General features: G+C 35.4%; 1 protein-coding gene across 2 annotated transcripts; it reads left to right on the plus strand.

Annotated features, from left to right (window-relative positions):
• Positions 1 to 781: 781 nt before the first annotated feature.
• Positions 782 to 26,036, plus strand: LOC110452006 (cholecystokinin receptor type A-like). 2 transcript variants are annotated; one of them, XM_021500253.1, is made up of 2 exons: positions 782 to 2,146; positions 25,206 to 26,036. In XM_021500253.1, exons 1-2 carry the CDS (start codon positions 1,287 to 1,289, stop codon positions 25,498 to 25,500), a joined length of 1,155 nt encoding a protein of 384 aa, XP_021355928.1. In that variant the 5' UTR covers positions 782 to 1,286; the 3' UTR covers positions 25,501 to 26,036. The 2 variants fall into 2 exon arrangements, with proteins under 2 accessions (XP_021355928.1, XP_021355931.1); XM_021500256.1 differs by having other exon boundaries at positions 782 to 2,116; positions 25,176 to 26,036.

The raw sequence follows: 26,036 nt of genomic DNA on the forward strand, positions 1-26,036 counted from the left end.
TGATTATTTCGATATAATAATAATAAAGTAATACATATTTTTAAACACATTAACTGAAAATGATACAACTTTAAACGCATTCAATGAATAAGAAGACCAGGTCAATATATGGGATGGAAAATTCCCAATCGGGCATCTATTGAGAAAATGACCCACACAGTAACAAGGAATTACCGAGGAAAAGAGCCAATGAAAATCTGTTCAATAGCAACACTATTGCAAATGATTTATCACATCAGATGTTTCTAAACCAAGCTGTATGATTTTTTACATGGTCACTTATGTCATATTATGAATCAGAAAATCACATATTATCGCTTTTAAGCGATTAGCTCAAAGCCCGAAGGCGGTGACAGAACGTATTACATGTATGATAGTGTGTGTAGAAATTAACATTTACAGTATCACATCAGGAAGGTGAACTCCGTTGTATGAATAAAACAAACCTTAATTCTGAAACAATATTATTTCAGAACCGTATTATACTAGAAATACTTGAAATTCGACATTTTTTTAAAATATATATCAATTTCTATGAATAAAGGACACGGCCGTTCTCCACACAAATATTAACTATTGCGGATGTTTATAAACTCCTTTTAGTGAGGCGATAAGTTAATTCTAGCTTTGTAAAGGACGACATTAAGGTGTTAATATGAGATGTGTTGTAAGGGAAATCTTATCACCGGTCTAACCAATATCCGCCACATTACTTTTAAGTATACAAGATGTACACATACACAGCATAGTCAGATGGATGTATGACTAATAGCTCGGGGCATGCGCAGGCTGACGTGTATACACTAAATCGGCCGTCACGTGGACGATCAACTATATATTTGTACTGCATAATTAGTGATATTATATTTTGCGATAACATCATAGCAAGACCAGCGGCACTATTGACCAAGGAGTGAGGTGTCAGTGACAACGTTTACCTGATGACGACTAATTCGGGTCGGTGTATATCTTTACTCTGGCCTTCCAGCTGTGTGATAAATGCTAGTTAAGCGTAGCATCTGACAGTAGTCTGGTTTAGACGCTATTTGATATGTAGCAGGTCAACAAACAAGTGTCCTGCAGTAGAAACAACGCTGAATATACTTCGGAATTGAATTGCTTGTTTGTTTTCATGATTTCTGAAATCTAGAACGACATGTTAACTTGATTACCAAACATAGCGTGGACTAATGATTGTGACAACAATCTTCCGGACAACTAGTGTTAATGTGACATGCCCATAGAGTGATAGTAAACTGGTGAATGCGACAACAATCTTTTTCACGATGGACACCAATGCTTCCATGAATGTGCCGCCTTTATCTGTGATTGAGTTCCAGGATTATATTGAAAACGATATACCTGTGTCTGTGTACCTCGCAATTCTCAGCATCATTGGAACTATTGGCAATGCGCACGCAATATTTGTTTACTTTTTACGGTACAAATCATCAAATCACAGGACATTTGTAGTTTGGTTAGCGGTTGTTGATTTCATAGCGTGTTGCTTTAGTATTCCCTTTGAACTCTTTGACATCCGGTTCAGCTGCACGTTCACCATAGACGGTTTATGTCGATTCTTCAGGTATTTGAACCATTTTGTAAGTATATGCAGCGGTTCACTTCTGGGTGTCATAGCGGTAGAACGATTCCGAAAGGCGTGTAGACCATTTGACCGACAATTAGAAGGAAATGGCGCCATGATTGCCTGTGTGGTAACTGTTGCGGTATCTGCTGTTATATCTACCCCTGCTCTAGTGATGTACGGCGTTCAGATCGAGATAGTCGACGATCGGTACGGCATAAACGGTACAGACTGTAAAGTTCTAGACACATTCAAAGACAGTATAGTTTATAAAGGGTTCAACTTGTTATTGTTGTTGATATGTACCATTGTTTTCATTGTGTGTGTCATTATTTATATATTTATTGGGCGTGTGCTATATCAACAATATAAGTTCAGAACCTCTCTTCAAATTAGGAAATCTATTCCTACTGTGTCAGACAAACAATCTGTGTCATCTGATGTTAACCACACCGTGCACGAGGACGAATCAAGCTTGGGGAACACTGCGATGACAAGGACAAGGGTTTTCAATCAAAATGGAGATCAAACATTGAAAGTGAAACAAAAAAACCCTAAAAGGTTCGATAGAAGCAAACAAATCACGTTTATGTTCCTGGTAGCGACTGGTGTGTCGTATTTGGGTTATATCCCTTATTTAGTTCTAACAATCATCAAATCAGTCACAAAGAACTTCAGTGTACTTATTAATAGTGTTTTGGGTCCATTCGATGACATCCTGTTGAGAGGGTACTTTATCAGTAATGTCACAAACCCACTAGTGTACTGTTTCCTTGATGACAAGTTCCGTGGCGAATGTAAGATGTTATATAAAGCATTATGGGCACGCATAGGGAAGTGTTGCAAGCGTCCATAACCTAAACGATAGTTTTCGGTGGATTAAGTTCGGAGTGTGGTATTCATAGAAACCCAACAATCCGATCGTGTTCACCAATATGGGTGATTGTCCAGATGGTGTTTATAACATGGGGATCCTAGTGCATGTGTGCGTTGATAATGATTGCGTGAATGCTGTCCGAATATAATTTTTGTTAAAATCCGAAAATAGCGTTATACAATTTATAGATACAATGTTTTATATCTTTTTATATACTTCTATACCGATGTCACAATGTATATGTAACTTTTGCAAAACATATCGGTAGTCTTGGTGTTATCTCACCAGTTGGAGGCCTTACTGGTGCAGTATCCCTATGTTTTATCTAAATAATTATGTACTTGAGCCAATGCCAAAAGTATTTACACTCGTCGGGTGAAGCAGAAGGCCAATAACTATATAGAAGTATTAAGAGCTGTACATGTGTATATAATGACAGTTGACCTTATATGATTGATATACACGTTCAGGGCCTATCACACCTAGCCGATTTGGGTCGCCTGAGCTATACCGGAGCACAAGTTTGGCGATTTTCGGGGATGGGTACTAGAACGGTATCACATCGCTAAGAACGGTAGTACATCGTCAGGACATCGTCAGAACAATCGGCGAAAAAATAGAAACGGTGGGCAACGGTAGACATTTATTAACATGATCAAAAACTTCCGCCGTTTCACTGCATGAGCGAGCAACGGGTCTACAACGGTAGTACTCCGGTTTGGTTTCGTTACTGTCGGTAGAGCACTGGTAGCGCCCCGTAATGTATCGGCGGCTCTCCGGTGGCCTCGATGTGTACCGTACTGGTACAAATGTGATACCTCAGTACTACCGAATACCACCGAAGTAGTACTGATGCCTCGGTATAACATCGGGGGCGCATCGGTAACATTTAAGGTAACAGAAAGTGGTATTCTGTAGCACATCGGCTCTTACATCGGTAGGACAACGGTAGAACAATTCATTCACTTTTTAGGGATCTTCGAGTTAATCTTTCACTTTTTATGGATCTTCGTGTTAATCTTTCACTTTTTATGGATCTCCGAGTTAATCTTTCACTTTTTATGGATCTCCGTGTTAATCTTTCACCTTTTTATGGATCTCCGTGTTAATCTTTCACCTTTTTATGGATCTTCGTGTTAATCTTTCACTTTTTATGGATCTCCGAGTTAATCTTTCACTTTTTATGGATCTCCGTGTTAATCTTTCACCTTTTTATGGATCTTCGTGTTAATCTTTCACTTTTTATGGATCTCCGAGATAATCTTTCACCTTTTATAGATCTTCGTGTTAATCTTTCCATTTTTATGGATCTCCGTGTTAATCTTTCACTTGTTAGGGATTTTCGTGTTAATCTTTCACTTTTTAAGGATCTCCGGGTTAATCTTTCACTTTTTATAGATCTTCGTGTTAATCTTTCTTTTCTATGGATCTTCGTGTTAATCTTTCACTATTTATAGATCTTCGTGTTAATGTTTCACTTTTTATAGATCTTCGTGTTAATCTTTCACTTTTTATAGATCTTCGTGTTAATCTTTCACTTTTTATAGATCTTCGTGTTAATATTTCACTTTTTATAGATCTTCGTGTTAATCTTTCACTATTTAGAGATCTTCGTGTTAATCTTTCACTTTTTATAGATCTTCGTGTTAATCTTTCACTTTTTATAGATCTTCGTGTTAATGTTTCACTTTTTAGACATCTCCAAGTTAATCCTATACTTGTTAGGATCTCCGAGTTAATCTTTCACTTTTTATAAATCTTCGTGCTAATCTTTCACTTTTTATAGATCTTCGTGTTAATCTTTCACTTTTTATGGATCTCCGAGTTAATCTTTCACTTTTTAGAGATCTCCGTTTCAAGATAGAGTTCTGTAATTCAGATCATATAAAAAACATTTTATCTACAATACCTGCTTAATGACGAAGCCCTTATTTTCATTTCTATCAACCTTTGACTCAATCGACATACTAACGAGTCTGAGGTTTGTTTTCCATAAAATTTCAGGATGGCGTATGTATGAATACGTGAACTATTTGGTGCAAGAAGTTGTCCCCTTTTTAGATTGTTTTCATTTTTGTTTTGTTTTGTAATATCCGATTGAAATAAAACATGTAATGATATGTTATTTGTTTCAAAGTTGTTATTAAAACAAAACGATATTGGAAATATTGATAAATGGATTCACTTTCACTATATAATGTATGTGATTTCCCTGCATGGGCCTCTAATAGTCTCTACATCAATCCAAAATAGATTTTTAGTTTTGTTTTGACACAAATGGAAATTGTCTTTCCCCACCGCAAATTCAATTCCGGATAAAGATTTCATCGATGTTTGTCTTAAATTCAGAAATGTTTCATTTTTTTATTGCCTCTTTTATTGAAATTTGTGTGCTATCTAATATTAATGTAACGTCATCAGCATTCTGGTAAAGAAACTGGTAAATAAACCGCGAAGCGGTTAATGATGAGAGTACACTCCGTTTTTTTTGTGTTATAGCTCCATAACATGAAAAATATATTCAAGTTAATCCTTAAATAATATTGACAATTGCCCACTTTTTTTTATAACACAAAAAACCTGAGTGTACTCTCATCATAAACCGCTTCGCGGTTTATTTAGAGTACACTCCGTTTTTTGTGTTATATCTCCATAACATGAAAAATATATTCAAGTTAATCCTTATTATTTAATCTACTATACAAAATCCCTGTGGAAATCCTCTTTTATTGATGGACTCTTTTCATTAAGGAATTATTGCGCTGCTGTATCAGCCAATCAAAAGCGACGTTATAAACAGCTACGTCATTTATTAACGTTATGGGCTGATTACATAAATATTTAAGCCGATGAAAATGCTTGTTACAAGCAAGATTTAATTAGTGTAGAGTATTAGAATCTATGGTAGTTTGCGGTATTTGAAGAACAAGGCCGAAATCTTAAATTCAGTTGTTCATCTTAATGTAGTACATCGTTAAAATGGGATATGGAAAAGTCCCTAAAATGTAAATAATAAAAACCTATTACAAATAATTCCTATTAAAGCAACTAGAACAAGAACAAAGCACAGAGGTTAGTTACAAATATTATGCTTAACTGATATTGGTCACACAGCATAAAGCTATTATAATCAGTGACTTTAAAGGTGAATCTGGGGTATTTTCAGTGTGTGTATTTTAGTCATTTGTAAAAAAATAAACTGTGATCTGAGCAAGAAAATATTCTGATATCCAAGTTAATAGATATTTATTGAATCATTACTAACTGTTGAACAGAAAATTATATGTACATGTCAAGTTGTATTTAACTGTGTGATTCACAGTTGTTTCTGTAATCATCCATAGACAAATGTAATATCTAACATCTGTTGAGGGGTCATATTTGATTGAAAGTCAACCTTTATTTATATCCCAATTCTTGCTCAGAACAATTATTAGAAGCGGATGCACTTTTAACAACTGGCAACCATACAAGTTCCAGAGGAGTCATCCACTTTTCTTTCCACTCAAACATCTGAACTAAGTACAACTTGTCAAGTGTGTACATGTATTTATTGATGTCTAAACTCAGTTCATAACATGTAGTGACGTACAAGAAAATACACATATCAACTTTGAAATATGCACACATTTAACATATTTGTCATCAATATAAAATTAACCATTTTGATGAGCTCACTAATTTCTCCAAGAGATATCATAGGTCCTCAAAAAGTAAGCCAAGTCACACTACAGAAAGAGTCCAGGAATCAAATATCCAAAAACATCACTATGAAAAATTGAATAAAAACATAATTAATTTTGATTATAGATATCTTGAATCATTTCCTAAAATGTATCTGCTGAAATGAAAAAAATTATCATGGATGTTATATATACACTTTTTAAACATGTCATAACACACAATAACAATATACATTATAATAACTAAGATGAAATGAGAAGTTATTACATACAAAGTTCTGTGTCCCTCCAATAACATTAAACAAGGGTTTGTCAATATCTGAAACTACCTGAGTTACACATACATTTTAGTCATTTAGGTTTTCTTGTTTTCAATTAAACATTGGACAAAAACTCTTTTTAAAATGTGTCCAGTTCTTCAATATTGATGCTTAATTATTTTCATTTTCAATTTTGACTTCTAAAAGGTATTAAATCAATATTGTGATAATATCATTCTCTTATATGGTGTGCTTCTCAATATATATTCATAACAAAGTATGAAAAAGTATCAAACCTTTGTACATACGTAGAGAAATTTTACATACCTAGTAACTTTAACTCTATAAAAAACATACATATTAGTTTTACCAATAGTTGTTGAAACAGACAATATAACCATCAAGCGTTTTGAAATTTTAACATCCCAAAACCTATTACAAAAATCACACGTAAGTCAACATTGTTATAGTTACTTTGCACGGTCTAATGGAATGCAAATGTACATGTATACATGTACTGATACACAGTTAATTTCACATTATATACCTGAGCCATCTAGGACATCAGTAGACCCAACAATGAGCTTTGACTCTAGAGTTTGCAAAGATATGTCTATTTAGAATGTGTTTGACTAGGGAAAATATTATTTGAAATTATTAAATGTCAAGGGTCAACTGAAAATCTGTCCATTTTAAATATTCAAGTGATTTTTGTTAAACAAAATCAATACAGTAGTGTACTGGTTTCATATATGAACAGTATATTTATATGTACATTTTACAAATGATCCTGTAAATGAAGTAATCCAGAGATCTTAAGTACAGGACATTGCAGACAGTATAATTCATTTCAGTAAGAGCTTGTACAAATTTGTCATGGCACAACATATCATAATTATTTGTTCAGCTAAATGAACTTCAGTAAGTGGTAGCAAAGATTGTAATATCTCGAAGTTCTTGATTTGCTCCATTTTTCATTTCAACAACAATCCTCGGAGCAGCTATTTGTTGACCCCTGTATACTCATCTGACAACTAGATCATACAAATGGTGGCATATTTAGACCTATATATGTAGCAAGTAAATCTCCAACAGTGAAGACTTTGTCTGCAAGAATAACATTTCAAAGTTCTAACTTTGGTCAGAAGAGGTCACCATCTTTTTCCACAATATGTCTGCTATCTGATACATGCCCACCCCAAATCCTTTAAACAAATGTTACTAGACCATTGGGTGCAACTCCAATTAAACCTTTATAAGTTTTATGGTGTTTGTATGCACTCCATGTAAGAAATTAAGCCTCCATGTTTCCAGGTTACAGTCATTTCTGTAAAATGTTTAGGCAAATTGCTTAAAATGCGTTCTCTTGATGGCCATGGGATAAGTGACTGCATGTGATCAAACATAAAATTAATCCATGTATTAATGATTCGAGAAACTCATAACAGACACATTTAATAAATCTGTAAGAAATTTTTGCCAAAGACCATGCTTCAACTTCAAACACAACACTCATCAATTGGGCGTAGGCTCCTTTAGATATACATGATGTATCCTCACAGGGAATGTTTTCAGTGTTCTCAAATTCAGAATGACTATTTTCCTTGGTGTAGTCAGATACCTTGTTTGCATATATTATTTTCAAAATGTAAATTGCGAAGTCTAGAGTTTGAGTTTGAGCCAATAGGAGTATCTGGTCGCACAAGTTTGAATTTTTGAATCCACAATGATCTTGGTTTTTTTATCAGCAGTGTCACCTGATGGAATGAAATGAAGTTTTATAGTTGTACCATCCTCACAAATTTTTCCTGCATAGTTGGAGCACAGTAAACAATATCTTTTTCCTCCCTTGACAATGATAGAATCTGAAATCATATAAAGGGATTTATCATATTGGGTTTTTTACTGGTAATGTTTTAATATTTTTCACAAGAATAGTTTACACATTCAACTTAACTTATGCATGATTTTACTGTGACTGGGATTACAATTGAATGTTTTATCAAATTATAAACAAAAAAAGAGAACCCATTTTAATAAACGTTGTTTACAAATGTAGTCTATAATCTCTTTATCTTGTGACAGTGAATGGTAAACCGTTTTTATTATTGTTATTTCCTAAAAAGACCTTTTTTTAATTTACCTGTGTACCCATCAGTGTTTTCTGTCTATGTGAATCCAGCCCCCCTCTCTAAATAGGTACGATCATTCAAAATATACTTGTGAAAATTACCCGAAAAACACTGCCAATATACACAAATATGTAACTTTGTAAGAGGTGAGAAATTGTTGGTTATCGGACGACAATAACATAAAATATGTTTAGTGGGATCATGGGTTAAAGCGTTTTTGTTTTGCTGAAAAAACGTATCTTGATAGTGTCCATAACGTTACATTTGCACCTTGATATAAAGACTGGCTTATTTCACAGAATGAACATTTTTAAAATGTGGAAGCTTTCCTCAAAGCATAAGGAAGCTTACCTTTATCGTCCATGTTATCTGCTCGATTATCATGAAATCTTGGATATTGAATGACAATCCCGCATTATGATGGTCCTATGTCATCATGTGTCATCAAAACGACATCACACTGAAGATGTCAACACCTTCACAACGTAGACGCCGAACCTTGGTTACACCGGAACTACCTTACGCGCGTCAGCAACTTTTGTCACAAGTTTGGTGGTGTTTGAGGCGCGTCAAAGGGACGTAATGCGGTAGGCTGCCATAAATATGAAAAATACTATTCAAATTACATTTACAATTTACGTTACAACTAATCTGACTGTCTTATGACTATCATAAAAGTAAAATGGCCATGACAACATCTTGTGAACAGAGAAATTACCGTGATGAAATTAACGATAAGAAAATATATACAAGAAACTTCAATTAAATAAATTATACATAAATCTGCTTATCCATCCATGTGGTGCTGAGGACATAGAAAAATGTAGCAAAGATGATCCAGCTTTTTGAACAAAATATTCCTGAAGAGATGGAGAAATGATCTGACGCCTTCAAATTATCGAGCTAGAGTGAAGTAAAGAAATAGAATGTTTTGTGCGTGACTAAGGTCAGTGTCCAGTCGTCCATGGTCAGTTACAGACAATACAGTCCCACATATGCGTAATCCGGGCCTACTAGTACAGTGGATATGCTGCGTCAATCGGGAATCGTCGGCACTTTCCGTAAGTACAAAATGTAAGTTTGAAAACCGGTCGCGGTACGGATTTTCCGGAATCCGCACACAATATGAAGATAAGAAAACACAAGTTATTTATTGATGCAAACGAATCCAAATAAAATACATCATATTAGCAGGGTGCCAAATTAATACTATTTATATGTTTGTTATTTCTCAGTCTTACAACTAAAATGTCAGCGCATAATATGAAATTATATGACAGCCTCTTAAAAAAAAACGAAAAAAAAAGATGAAAAATTTCCCCTTGATTAATTGCGGACTTTGCATTTGTATGAAAGACTTCAATCTATTTTGTTATGTCATTACCAATTTTTAAAAAAATCAAAAACTGTTTTCAATAAATGTCCAGGATATTGAGTAAAAAGCTTTTTCAAAATCTATAATCAACATCATTCCTGGTGTATTATGTTCAGCTGTATACCGCACGATATCATAAATCAATCTAGTATTCTCCTTAACATAACGCCCAAAATAAAACCTGTTTGATCTGTGTTTATCATTCTATTTAAAACTGTTTTTATTCTCCCTGCTATTGCCCCCGAGGCAATTTTATAATATAATATTTAATATTTAGAAGATAAATTGGTCGCCAATTGTTTAGAAACTGTTTTGGTTTATCTCCTTTAGGTATACATGTTATTACTCCCTATCTTTGTGTAACTGACAATTGCCCATTAGTATAACCACAATTGATTGATCTCACTATAAAGTTATATTTCAGCTGTTTTTCAAAAAAATATTAAAAATTCAACCGTTAACCAATCAGAACCAGGGCTGTTCCTATTTTTTTTCATATCATTTAATGTTTGTGATGCTTCTTTAAGAGTTATAATGCCCTCTAAACTATCAGATTCTATATCATTCAGTCTAGGAACATCAAAGTCATGTAAAAAGTATATAAATATGTTTTATGATATCTTTTGAATTGTTTTCTTCAAGGGTCTGTTGTTTTTTCTTATGTAACGCATATGAAATAGTTTTCCTTTAATTTCTTTTAATAATGTTTCTAAAAACAGCTGATCATCTATAAGGAATATGATCTTCGAGTCCAGTATACTGGATATATTGTATAGATTATATACTGGCAGAGCATATTGGGTTTTCATTTCTGAAATAGTTTTGTTTATAATTTCAAGATAGTCTAAATCATGCAATAAGGAATTGTTAAACCTACATAATCCATTCCCCTTCTTAAACTTGTTAAATTTTAATGTAATAAATGGTATAGAATGGTCAGATCTGTATCCTTGCTTGAAAGTTGTTTTCTTTAAACTAGGTAATAAGTTTTCCGAAAAGAGAAAAAAAATCTAACCGAGCTTGATTAATTGGATTCATTCTTCTCCATTTAGGAGAATCATTTTTATGCTCCTTTAACTCAAAGATAACCCAACAGCAAATTGAAGTTGAAAATGGCCACCGAAGGTGACATTTAATTACAAATTAGTACATTACGTACATTTGATCACAAGTTAACTTACATAACCTAGATTACAAAATGTACATCAATACACGCTGTTTTGCTAATGATCTAATTATGACCTTTAGCCATAGTGGGGTTGTAAAAATCCGCCCAAAATGAAGAAATGATTTTTTTAGAAGGGTGGAAAGAGGTTGGGTTTGAAATTGATCCCGTAAAACTGCTTACCTATAAGATAAATAAACTTCTCTCGTGGAGGCTGAACGCAAACTTTTTTCTGCTTAAGCTGGAAGTGACGCTACAAAGTGCGCCTGCGTATCAAGATTGTTCCCTAATATGGCTTGACCAATCAAATCAGAGGAAAAGTTTCTCATCCGATTATATGAAATAATTTGAATTTGAAATGCCTACTTTTTAATATAAAATCTTACAAACATAATTTAAAAGCCAATTCCCTTAATAATTTGGGAGTATAATCATAAACTGAGATCAATGGGTTTCTTTGACCTTTTATGCTCCTTCAACTCAAAGATAACCCAACAGCAAATTGAAGTTGAAAATGGCCACCGAAGGTGACATTTAATGACAAATTATTACATTAACTTACATAACCTAGATAACAAAATGTACATCAATACACACTGTTTTGCTATTTACATAATTATGAGCTTTAGCCATAGTGGGGTTTAAAATCCGCCACAGAGGTGCAGATGTACACAACTTCCCCACCAAGGCTTAAACATCAATCATTCCTTACTCTTCAATTGTCTCTAGCTTTTGAGTTATTGATATGTTTATTACGTTTATGATGATCAACTTAAGGGTTCAATACTAAGTTAGAATCTCTACATATAATACAAATTAATTTTTAAAAATATCTATTGATTCTAACATGTTGTCGTAAAATGATGGAGCATCTGAAATTAGGGTCATAGGTATTTATAATTGTAAGTTGTTTCCCTTCTATTTCTAGATTTAACGCTTTGAAATTCCTAGTCAAATTATTTTGAACATTTATAACCTTTATCTTAAAATTATTATTAAATAATATTGCAAACCCCGAACGCTCGAATTTGACCTGCGAGTTAAAGTAACACTCATATCTCCGCTCTGTCCTAACTATTTCTTCAATTGAAACAGAGAAAACAATAACCCACTACCTTGAGTATGAAACATGGAAAACAATAACCCTCTATTTTGAGGGTTAAACAGAGGAAACAATAACCCCCTACCTTGAGGTTGAAACAGAGGAAACAATAACCCTCTACCTTGAGGGTGAAACAGAGGAAACAATAACTCCCTACCTTGAGGGTAAAACAGAGGAAACAATAACCCCCTGCCTTGAGGGTGAAGCAGAGGAAACAATAACTCCCTACTTTGAGGGTGAAGCAGAGGAAACAATACCCCCCTACCTTGAGGGTGAAACAAAGGAAACAATAACCCCGAACATTGAGGGTACAACCGGGGAAACAATAACCCCCTACCTTGAGGGTGAAACAGAGGAAACAATAATCTCCTACTTTGAGGGTGAAACAGAGGAAGCAATAACCCTCTACCTTGAAGGTGAAACAGATGATACATGATACCCTACCTTGAGGGTGAAACAGATGATACAATAATCTCCTACCTTAAGGGTGAAACAGATGATACAATAATCTCCTACCTTGACGGTGAAACAGATGATACAATAACCCCCTACCTTGAGGGTGAAACAGATGATACAATAATCTCCTACCTTTAGGGTGAAACAGAGGAAACAATAGAGCCTCGGATTGGACAATCAAATAAATCAGCCCTCGGATTGGAGATTTTTCTGTTACACCTGAAGGTGGGGAATAATGTAATTGATCTGAATGTCACTTCATCTTAAATTATATCCTATCGAACCTGATGGATCTCTAAACTGCTTTGTTGACGTTATTAATTAAGAAAATAATATCTTTACAATCATACTTTGAAAATAAGAGTCTAATCATACATATTGTTGTATGATTTGAACATTCCACTACTATTCATATTATAATGATAATTTGGGCTGTGTTTTACAAAACCAAAATTTCTTAATAAGAGTTTAGATAAAAATCTAAAAAAAATAATACCATTTGAAACTAATTTAATGAACGAATTTCTATAGAAATTTAAAAACATATTCATTATTGATTGAAATAACACGATTTCTTAAACAATTTGATATTCAAATTCAATAGAAAAAAATATATAATTATGGCTGTTCTAGTAAGGTATTGGTAAAGTCTTGATTTCTATGATATTGATGGGTAGAAAAAGTAAAAAGTGAAAAGACATGAATGTAACATGTTTAAGATTAAAGTGTTTGTATTGATTGCATGTAAGCTAGAACTTCCAAAATTAACACAATCTTTACACTGTGTGTTTCTATATTGATCTCCTTTAAGACTAGAAAACCAATAACATCTGAAAAATATCCACTCTGGTTAAGATAACCATGTGCCTCCTCTCAGGATTTTCATTTTTAAGAAGAGTTCTATTATTGTTCACAATATCGCACAGTGAAATTGATATTGCCAAATTATTATACATAATTGGAAAATTAACTGGAAGACGAAGTTTGATTAACATTCTGTAAAATCAACATCTACTGAGGGATCAATTGAGATGACGTAGAGGTCACGTGGTTTAGTATTCAGAGTAACATCAGTGCATCAATAACCAAAGATACCTAGCTATCCATATAATGTATAGAGGGAGGGTTCAAGTGGTGGGCAATTGATCCCTCAGTAGATGTTGATTTTACAGAATTTTAATCAAACTCCGTCTTCCAGTGGAAGACTAGTTTAATTTTCCAATTCTGTAAAATCAACCTACTGAGGGACCCCTTAAGATTTTTGAGTTGATGCATTCATGTTAATACATAAATGAAAAACAAACAATTCTATACATTTCACCTTTGATGATAAGGTATCAACATTTTTACATATTATACATATGTACATGAACACATCTGAATTGTCTGATAACATAACGTTTCAATGTTAATTCAATGTTTGTGATGAAGCAGCAAATTGCTCCAGAAGTCTAGTACCTACATTCTCTGTCACAGTAGACTGAATGTGGGATGAAAGAAAGCAGTAGAATTTCCGAAAAGTCTATTCTTTGCTCCAGACTGCAGTCTGTAGGTGGTAGAGATGGGTAAATTGGCAGCTTTAGCTGCTGTCATAGATGCACTCCCTGTGCTATGTGGTTTGTACACTGATGTGTCTATGCCAGATTTCTTTAACACAATTTTTTTCCAATTTGCAATAGTTTGTTTAGAAACTTTGCTAAAAGGTGAAATCGTACTGATGAACAATTGTGGTTCTTCCTTGCGTAGAACTTCAGTCCTCTCAGGGTACTCTTTTAACACTGTCACAACACATAAAGATGAGTCGGTTGGGAATGCATAGAACACTATAGGCGGTAAGTGCCGACCTGGTTTGGACTGTTTTAAAAGGTCACCAATAACGATTATTACTTGGGACTCTGTCACAGTAATATTGCGAATGTCTATCAAATGAAGAGTCTGGCACCTTTGACCTGTCAATAATGCTAGCAGCAGAACTAATTTAAGTGACAAAAATCTAAGGGAAATATGATGTACAGGTAAAAGGGTTTGTATATATTGTAAAACTAATGAAACACTCCAAGTAGTGGAATATCTTGGCAATGCTGGACGAGCATGAAATCTCCCGTTCATAAATCTTTTAATGAGTATATAGTCTATCAAAGAAGTATTACCAGTTAATTATAGGAATGAATTGATACATGACTTAGCTGTATTTACACTACTGTAGTCTAGCCCTTTATGAAACATGTTGGATAAAAATTCTAACAAGTCTGTTACAGATGGTTGAAGTGGATCCACTGTCCCTTGCTCGCAAAATGACAACCATCTGCGGATATGCACCCCATATTGTCTCTGTGTTGATGTCCTCCATAATGCGAGAATGATGTTTGTAACTTGTGTCGAAACTCCTTGACGTTGCAGGCATTCCCTGATAACCTGCAGGCTATCAGACGCAGTTTCCGCAGTGGATGTTGTCTTGCTGGGTTGTTTCGCAATTTTAACAGCTGTAACCTGTTCGGCAGGATCACTGGTGGGGCTATAATCAGTTTCAACATTTTTGAAAACCACGGTTGTGTGGTCCACATGGGTGCAATAAGGATCAACTCCGTCACATCCTCCTCCACTTTCTGTAGAACTCTTCCTAGGAGAATGAAAGGAGGAAATGCACAGTATAAAGTTCCATATGACAATGTCAAGCTAAAAGCATCTACAGCTTTAGCTGTAGGATCAGGCAGATATGACACATATTCATTCACTTGTGCATTGAGTCGAGAGGCAAATAAGTCTATGCCTGGTATCCCAAACTTGTCACACACATCTTGAAAAACATGTACATTTAAGCTCCACTCGATGTCATCAGATTTTTATCTAGACAATATGTCAGCCTTTATATTAGTTACCCCTGGTAAGTAGCACACAGATAACCAGATGTCGCGTTCTTTGCACCATAACCACATTTCTCTACTCAAGTCATGCAAGTGAGGTTTTTTACCTCCCATATTATTAAGGTAATTCACTGCCACAGTATTGTCCATATATAATCGCACATGAATGTTACGTTTTGAACTACAGAAAGACTGCAGGTTTAGAAAAGGTGCATATAATTCAAGGTAATTAATGTCCATAACTAATCGTTACCGTCATCTTTAACTAGTCCTCCCCACCCTGTGCCTGAACTGTCAGTCTCAAGAATGAGGTCAGGGGGGCGCGATACACTGGATGAGCACTCCTGTGAATGTTATCAATCCACCGTAACACCTGCTCCCTGGCTGCAGATGAAATACTAACAATCTGATTAAAATCACCTTTAGTTTCCTTAAGGGCATGGTCTTTTTCATGCTCCAATGTTTTATGAAATAAGGGGGCATGTGGTAATGCAGGAGCACAGGCAACCATTTTCCCAATGACTTGTGCCAGGTGTCGTATGGTCGTTGTCTTTGTTTTGAGAAATTCTTTACACACATGGACTACATTGTCAGCTTTTTCACTTGTTGAACTTACTTTCATAGTTTCAGAGTTCAACACGAAGCCGAGGAACGTTATAACCTTTGTGGGCTTCAGCAGGGATTTTACTGGGTGAATAGTTAGACCTAATGAATCCATAGTATAGACAGTATCTTCTATGTTAGCCACCCATTGGTCATATGAATCTGCTTGCAGTAAACTGTCATCAATATATGCTACATTAGCATGACCCATTTTCCGTAAATGAGAAAACGTAGGTTTCATAATCTTCGTAAATACTCTGGGAGCGGAAGACAACCCATTTGGAAGGCAGGTAAACTGATAACACACACCTCCCCAGAAAAAACGGAGGTATTTTCTGTCTTTACTATTAATTGGCACAGAATAGTAGGCATCTTTTAAATCAATGTAGGCTAACCAACAAAGTCTTGTCATTAAATTCATGCCCGCTTTAAGCGTTTCCATTTTGAAATGCACATGTTCAACATCATAGTTCAATCTATTTTTAATTCAGAATCCATCTTGTTTAGGTCTGAGAAATATGGTGGAAATGTATTCATTCTCCTCACCCCTTTTAACTACTTCTATAACCTGTTTGGACCGAAGTTTACTTATTTCAGCATCAATAAAGGCCTGTTCCACTGGTGAAAAATGGATTTGGTGTGGTAGCGTCCGATGAACAGGAATATTGGCAAACTCAATATGATAACCTTGTATCTGAGTCTGAGCCAGCTGTCAGATGTAATAGCCTTCCACTGATGGAGGAACTGTGAGATATTCCCACCCCGAAAGGTTTCATGTGTGTTAGTTAATGTCTTGATGTCAAGCGCACAATCATCATTGTCTACAAAAGTGTTACTTACATGTACAGGCATTGTAGTACAAGAAGTCCTCATTGTCATTTCTTTTGGTTCTTGGAGTAGCGATTCTCTAAAACAGAACCCCTAGAACTGTGTCCATGGCCTCTGCCCCTGGGGTGTGATTAAGAGCCTGACTGGTTGTAATTAGTTGACTCTTGGTAGACTTGTCCATGTCCTCGTCTTAAAGAAGAAGCACCACCTCTATTAATGTTAGGAAAAGGTGAATATCTGTGCCCTCTTTGTGTCTTTGTAACCTTTTTTGCTCACACGTTGAGCGTCAGTAATATCCTTGATTTGTTTGTCCAAATCATCCCCAAACAGGCTCTCAGTAATAGGGTTGTCAGAGGAGCACAAAGCCTTGTATTCTGAAAGAAGTTCAGGACGCAATGCAAATCTTCGCCTGTGATACATATCAGTGAATGCCAGCTGTAATACTTTGAAAGAGTCATTTGCTAATGTAAAACAGGATTTCACAGCATCATGGTCAAGGCCGGTTTTAGTTCCTTTCAACAGATTGTCTGTAAGGTGCAGTAGGGGAAGAATGCCTTACAGAGAAGACTCTGTGAATTTTGCGCCTTTATGTCAATGTCCCTGGCCTACCTGGACAAGCTTGTCCATATGCCCTTATTGACTCGAGGAACTGCCAGGTTATCACAATTACCTGGCCTCAAGTGTTTATTGAGAAGGTCTTTCCTTTTATCTTCTCCGATTGGGGATCTAATTCCTTCGTTCACAATTTTCGCCAGTTGCTCGTCAATATTTGGAGAACACTTTTCGCGTTGTTCATAAAACAGTTCCATGTCTCCCATTATGTTTTCACGGTCTTTGAAACCTTCGGTATCATCAGGTTCAATGTCCTGGCCGAATTCCTCACCCGGGTCGTCAGAATCTTCTCTTCCTTGTTACAGAAGCGGAAGTTACAGAACCGAAAGAAGCGGAAGTCTCGCCGAGATCCCGCGTGAACACATTTGCATAATTTATGTTTGGCATTGAAGACAGGGGCCTTGGGCTAACAAAATGGCCGCCTTCCACATTATGCACTGTGGTTTCAACCGTGCAGACATCGTCTGACAAAGTTCTGGGTCACAGTGGACCGTCCAGGTGCAAGTTAGACCCAGAATTGGGTATGCGCACGAATTTAGTCCCAGAATTGGGCTCCATCGCTGTCATCAGAATTGGGCTCGTTCGCTGTCATCAGTATTGGGCTCCATCGCTGTCATCAGAATTGGCGTTAGCAGCGTACAGTTCAATCGAAAGGTCAGAGTCAGTGACCCGAACAAAGGAATGTAAACAAACCTCGTATCGCAACCACGTGCTGGTAGCACGGTTCAAATCGTAGGGATTAAGTCATTGAACAACAGTCTATCTTGTGTAGAATAAAACGAAGCTTCGAAATATATAAATAACGATGAAAAAGTAATTTGTTATATGAATAAAAAAAAAACACATCTGTCTGAATCGAAAACTCTCTAAGCACTGAACCACGTGACCTCTACGTCATCTCAAGGGGTCCCTCAGTGGGTTGATTTTACAGAATGTAAATATATTCATATTAGCGTACATAGATTTAAGTACTCGAGATATATCTAAATCAGAATAACCAGTAACAAACACATCAATACTAACTTTAAACGTTCGGAAATAATTCTGTTAAAAGTTCTATAAATAAAGCATAAATCTGACACTGGCAGATGAAGTGAAAACCTTAAAATCACAAACACTAGAATAGGTACAAATACATTAAAATCACAAACACTAAAATAGTTACAAATACATTAACATCACAGACACTAGAATAGGTACAAATACATTAGCATTACAAACACTAGAATATGTACAAATACATTAAAATCACAAACACTAAAATAGTAACAAATACATTAACATCACAGACACTAGAATAGGTACAAATACATTAGCGTTACAAACACTAGAATATGTACAAATACATTAAAATCACAAACACTAAAATAGTTACAAATACATTAACATCACAGACACTAGAGTAGGTACAAAAACATTAACATCACAAACACTAGAATAGGTACAAATACATTAACATGACAGACACTAGAATAGGTACAAATACATTAGCATCACAAACACGAGAATAGGTACAAATACATTAACATCACAAAAACTAGAATAGGTACAAATACATTAAAATCACAAACACGAGAATAGGTACAAATACATTAACATCACAAACACTAGAATAGGTACAAATACATTAACATCACAGACACTAAAATAGTTACAAATACATTAACATCACAGACACTAGAATAGGTACAAAAACATTAACATCACAAACACTAGAATAGGTACAGATACATTAAAATCACAAACACTAGAATAGGTACAAATACATTAAGATCATAAACACTAGAATAGGTACAAATACATTAAAATCACAAACACTAGAATAGGTACAAATACATTAAAAAACCTAAACATGTATCACTAAAATAAATACAAATACTGTAAATGACAAACCTGTATTTGGTCGGGGAAAAAATTACAAAAAAATGGGTCTAAATGCGTTCTCTGGCCTTCCAAAAGTTATACCACGGCAATATGATTGTCGAGTTCTGCTTGCAATGTCCAGTTTTGACCACTGAAATATCGACGAAGCCGCGCGTAAATAGCGCAGATCTATTTATATATGTCACGTAATTGTTTCGAAAGTGAGGCAGTGAAGATAACAACACGCCGTCATGTGCCATGTCGGACTCAACTAGCGGTCAAGACAGCAATCCTATACGTAAATAATTGTTTTCAAAGGTCATATATGATGCAGGTGTAGTATTCCTACCTATATGTTGTTGTTATATATAACGGTATTGATACCTCGTGCTTGTCATGACTTTTGCATGCATCTTTTTCTTTCGCCGCGATGTTTACATTTGGCCTTGTTGATGACGCGCGTGCGGTATACATCACTGATCTGGGTCAATTGAGAGTTTTAGACTGTCAGGTGACGATTTAGGATTTCTTTAAAATAATTATAATTTTTACTCTTAGGGAATGAATTTCAGCAAAATTTGAATCGGTATATTTCATAAGAAGGTATTTTAAACATGTGTATGCCATTTTAGCAAATATGACATTTTTTTCCCCGACCAGCCCCTTTAAAAAAGTATAAAAACAGTAAAATCACAATCAAGTATCACTAAAATAAATACAAAAACAGCAAAATCAATAACATTTATCACTAAAATAAGTTAAACTTAATCATAAACATGTTTCATTTAAATCAGTAAAAATACAGTTATTCATAAACTTATGTCGCTAAAATAAATACAAATACTGTAAAATAACTAACATGTACACTTACATAAGTACATATATAGTAACTAGCGGTATTACATGCATATTACCAGATGAGTATTTGACGTGGCCGACTGTTATGACAGTGAGTTCTCAGCGGTACTTCATACATGTATTATTGTTGATAAAACAAATCATAAACTATGTCCATGACCTAAATTAACGTAATAGTACGGCCGTGTGCAATGTGATGCAGTTTAGAAGTGTTACATATATGTAGGACTCGGGGCCGCGGTGGCCAAGGTCTGACATTCTCTTACCACTTGCCCTCCAACAGTGGGTCGCGGGTTCGAGATTTACGTGGAGAAGTTGCCAGGTACTGACCGTATGTCGGTGGTTTTTCTCTGTGAACTCCGGCTTTTAAATGAACATAGCTGTTAAATGAAAGAGCAAGTTTCTCTAAACTGCGACCGGTGTTTCTCGGGTTAAATAAGTTTGTAATTGCCAATATCTATATGTAGCTGAATGTGTAACGCAGTTTACTTGCGACTAAAAAATAAACGGTGTAGGTTCGAAACCTCCTTCAGTTATTTTTTTTTAATATTTAGGCATGTGATCATTTTCCTTAATAAGGCAATGGTGTTTTTTTTAAATCGATGGAAGATTTTGTTTACATTTTAATAACATACCTATTGATTTATCAGTTTTGTTATAATTTCTTTACTATTTACTGCGACATACTTCTATCGAAGCATGTCAACAAATCCCTGTACACGTGTACAGTACAGCTACGCTTTGTAGGTAAGACACTATTTTTGATGAAATTTATGAATTGTTTTACCCTCCAACTGGCAATAGTAATTATATCAAGTGCTTAAGGTGGCTCCACACTTTCGTAATTAACCAGCGAAATTCGTGTATGCGGAGCAACCGGTTTGACCGTTTATAAATGTAACAATTTCGGGTATAAATCCTGGCGGACCTGCAAATGTATATGCAGGCCTTGCAAGGCTTTCTCACGGCTCGCCTGAAAGCAGCATCAGATTACTAGGTCCGACCTTATTTAATAAACGAACAACAGTGGTCCGATCGGTTTGACCGTTTAAACGAAAACGGCCAAGGTGTAACTATAATTTGCACAACGACATTGAATGCCCTATACGCAATACGGAAATGACGACACGGTGTACATGCACATTTCGATCAAGATAATTGAGTCCGAGCTGTACTTTTTCCGGAAGTACGTCACGAAAATGGACGCTGATGACGATGTGTGGAGCCACCTTAAACACCAACAAATAATGCCGAAATAGGGAAATATGCATAGCAACCCACATAGAACAAAATCGGCGATAAATTTTCACCTTGTCTAACTCCAATATTACATGGGAAATATTCAGATTTACAATTATTCAAAGCTATTCTGGATTTAATACCATCATAAAGATTAAAAATTACTCTAAAACATTTTCCGTTAATATTACAGTTTACTAATTTTTGTCATAATCCTGTTCGCCAAACCGAGTCAAAGGCTTTTTGAAAGTCAATAAATGCACAATACATTTTTTTTTAACTTATTTTCAATAATTCAAACATAACATGTGTTATAAAGTTATTGTCAATTGTAGAATATCCTTTACGAAAACCAGACCGATTTTTGCAGAGGAGGTCAACTCGATTAGAGAATCTTCCCAACCTGTTATTCAAAATTGACGTGAAAAGTTTCCCCATACGTACAGCTCAATAGAGTAATTGGGCGATAATTCGCAGGATCAAGTTGATCACCTTTGTTTTATATGTGGGCATAATATTCCCTTCCAGCTATATTGTGGGAATTATTCCCGTATTAAATATGACATTAAAAATTCACATGTAGAGGAACGGGTACGGCCTGGGTCTGAAAGACTAATTGCTATGAATGACAGATGTCACTCAAACTAATTACTAAATTGCTATTGTGTAAATGTACAAGTAGGGCATGATTATGATTGGTAACTTCAGTTTGGAGCTAGGCGTCGGACTGGGGTCTTCCCTGAACACCAACTCTGCTTAAAATCACATGTTTACGTATAGGTGGCCAGTTATGATGACAGTGAGTTTATAGTTTATTGCAGAAATGTTGTACAGGTAAATCAACTTCTGATAAGTAATCAGATAATCAATAACTGCTAATAATTGCAAAATGATAATTAATATTTAGAACAGTTTTCAGAATCAGTCATATATATTTATTATGATATATTAGTTAAACTTGTATTTTCAGATTTGTGTGAATTCTCTTATAATTATTGTCATATATTAGTTAAACTTGTACTTATTTTCAGATTTCTTTTAATTGTGTTTAACTTGTGTGACTTCAGTTTGATATTATCATCTGTTATGTTTTAATTCAAATACTTCCTCGTCTATCATACAGAATGGTTTTTTATCCCAACTTTGTAGACATAAAAAGGGGCTGTAGACAAGGGGATCCGGTATCATCTTGCTTATTCCTTTGGGTAGCTGAAATATTAGCTATCATGGTAAAACAAATATAATGTAAAAATTAATATTCAATGATTATTTTCTATTACTTAGTGCTGTATTAAATGTGTATTACAGTTATATGTAGGAAATACAAACTTTTTATCCATTTTATTAATTATTATTGACTTTAGTATCATATCTACGAAATGAGGTGACATTCTTAATTGAAACAGACTATAACTAAACTAAGGATTTCCTATATAAACACAATCCTTTCAATTCTCCAGAGTTGGTGTTCTAACCCATTATATTAGTATACGCTAGCATAGTAAGATGAGTGCTTTACGGTCAACCATATCATTGTTATATTGTACTTTATGATGACCTCTTGTTGCGCACAATAGTGTGTCTGAGTGATAATAAAAAATCTCTGAAATCTCTGGGAATGAGCCCTAACACTGTACGGTTGTGTTTTCGGATACTCCAGAAATCACCCACCGACCTAGAGAAAGTTATTCTAATAAATTTATATTTGGACCATACCACATCTCCAGAACTTTTACTTTTCAAATTGTATAACAATACCCCACAAAAGTGTTGTTATAGTATCTTTGAACAAGATACATCGATTCGCTTGTTCCAGTCTACTCAGCTGTAAATGAGTACGTGCTAGAATTGTTGAATGCTAGTTGTGAGCGCCTTAATGGCAGCAAAGGCTGTACGCTCCCGAGGGAGTTGAGAAAGGTATTCGCTGATTGAAAAGGTCATAAAACCTTGAATAACAATTTATGAAAAGTGATATCCCTCTAGTGAGACATTGCCGTTAAACACAGTACGGTCAGTATTTCATGATTTTTTTTAAAAAAAAAAAGCGGTTTTGAATATTTTGATTTAATAATAATAAAGTAATACATATTTTGAAACACATTAACTGAAAATGATACAACTTTAAACGCATTCAATGAATTAGAAGACTGGGTCAATATACGGGATGGAAATTTCCCAATCGGGCATCTATTGAGAAAATGACCCACACAGTAACAAGGAATTACCGAGGAAAAGAGCCAATGAAAATCTGTTCAATAGCAACACTATTGCAAATCAGATGTTTCCAAACTAAGTAGTATGATTTTTTTTATGGTCACTTATGTCATATTATGAATCAGAAAATCACACCTTACTTTTTAAGTATGCACGATTTACACATACACAGCATAGTCAGATGGATGTATGACTAATAACTCGGGGCATGCGCAGGCTGACGTGTATACACTAAATCGGCCGTCACGTGGACGATCCACTATATTTGTACTGCATATACTGACAATGGAGTGAGGTGTTAGTGACAACAGTTACCTGTGACGACTTATTCGGGTCGGTGTATATCTTTACTCTGGCCTTCCAGCTGTGTGATAAATGCTAGTTAAGCTGACAGTAGTGTAGTCTGGTTTGGACGCTGTTTGATATCTAGCAGGTCAACAAACAAGTATCCTGCAGTAGAAACAACGCTGAATATACTTCGGAATTGAATTGCTTGTTTGTTTTCATGATTTCTGAAATCTAGAACGACATGTTAACTTGATTACCAAACATAGCGTGGACTAATTATTGTGACAACAATCCTCCGGACAACTAGTGTTAATGTGACACGCGCATAGAGTGATAGTAGACTGGTGAATGCGACAACAATCTTTTTCACGATGGACACCAATGTTTCCATGAATGTGCCGCCCTTATCTGTGATTGAGCTCCAGGATTACATTGAAAACGATATTCCTGTGACTGTGTATCTCGCAATTCTCAGCATCATTGGAACTATTGGCAATGCGCACGCAATATTTGTTTACTTTTTACGGTACAAATCTTCAAATCACAGGACATTTATAGTTTGGTTAGCGGTTGTTGATTTCATAGCGTGTTGCTTTAGTATTCCTTTTGAACTCTTTGACATCCGGTTCAGCTGCACGTTCACCATAGACGGTTTATGTCGATTCTTCAGGTATTTGAACCATTTTGTAAGTATATACAGTGGTTCACTTCTGGGTGTTATATCGGTAGAACGATTCCGAAAGGCGTGTAGACCATTTGGCCGACAATTAGAAGGAAATGGCGCCATGATTGCTTGCGTGGTAACTGTTGCGGTATCTGCTGTTATATCTACCCCTGCTCTAGTGATGTACGGCGTTCAGATCGAGATAGTCGACGATCGGTACGGCATAAACGGCACAGACTGTAAAGTTCTAGACACATTCAAAGACAGTATAGTGTATAAAGGGTTCAACTTGTTATTGTTGTTGATATGTACCATTGTTTTCATTGTGTGTGTCATTATTTATATATTTATTGGGCGTGTGCTATGTCGACAATATAAGTTCAGATCCTCTTTTCAAATTAAGAAATCTATTCCTACTGTGTCATCTGAAGTTAACCACGCCATGCACGAGGACGAATCAAGCTTGGGGAAAACCGCGATGACAAGGACAAGGATTTTTAATCAAACATTGAAAGTGAAACAAAAAAACCCTAAAAGGTTCGATAGAAGCAAACAAATCACGTTTATGTTCCTGGTAGCGACTGGTGTGTCGTATTTGGGTTATCTCCCTTATTTAGCTCTAACAATCATCAAAGCAGTTACAAAGAACTTCAGTGTAGTTATTAATAGTGTTTTGGGTCCATTCGATGACATCTTGTTGAGAGGGTACTTCATCAGTAATGTCACAAACCCACTAGTGTACTGTTTCCTTGATGACAAGTTCCGTGGCGAATGTAAGATGTTATATAAAGCATTATGGGCACGCATAGGGAAGTGTTGCAAGCGTTCATAATCTAAACGATAGTTTTCGGTGGATTAAGTTCGGAGTGTGGTATTCATGTAAACCCAACAATCCGATCGTGTTCACCAATTGCGTGATTGTCCAGAGAAGTGTTTATAACATGTGGATCATAGTGTATGTGATTGCGTGAATGCTGTCCGAATATAATTTTTGTTCAAATCCGAAAATAGCGTAATACAATTTATAGATAGATATTTTTTATATCTTTTTACATACTTCTATACCGATGTCACAATGTATATGTAACTTTTGCAAAACATCGGTAGTCTTGGTGTTATCTCACCAGTTGGAGACCTTACTGGTGCAGTATCCATATGTTTTAGCTAATTATGTACTTGAGCTAATGCCAAAAGTATTTCCACTCGTTGGTTGAGGCAGAAGGTCAATAATTATATAGAAGTATTAAGAGTTGTGCATGTAAATATAATCACATTTGACCTTATCAGTGCAGGCCCAAAATGAATATTGGTAGCCCAAATATTTCACTAAGATTATTTGCAGTGTTGAGCAATAAAAATGCCAATAAA

Source organism: Mizuhopecten yessoensis, unplaced genomic scaffold (assembly GCF_002113885.1).
Source record: "Mizuhopecten yessoensis strain PY_sf001 unplaced genomic scaffold, ASM211388v2 scaffold6361, whole genome shotgun sequence".
In the NCBI taxonomy this organism is placed as follows: Eukaryota; Metazoa; Mollusca; class Bivalvia; order Pectinida; family Pectinidae; genus Mizuhopecten; species Mizuhopecten yessoensis.

Coding starts and splice junctions, on each gene's coding strand:
- LOC110452006 (XM_021500253.1), top strand. CDS start 1,287: ATGGACACCAATGCTTCCATGAATGTGCCGCCTTTATCTGTGATTGAG. Junction 2,147..25,205: donor AAACAAAAAAACCCTAAAAG/GTTCGATAGAAG, acceptor AAACCCTAAAAG/GTTCGATAGAAGCAAACAAA.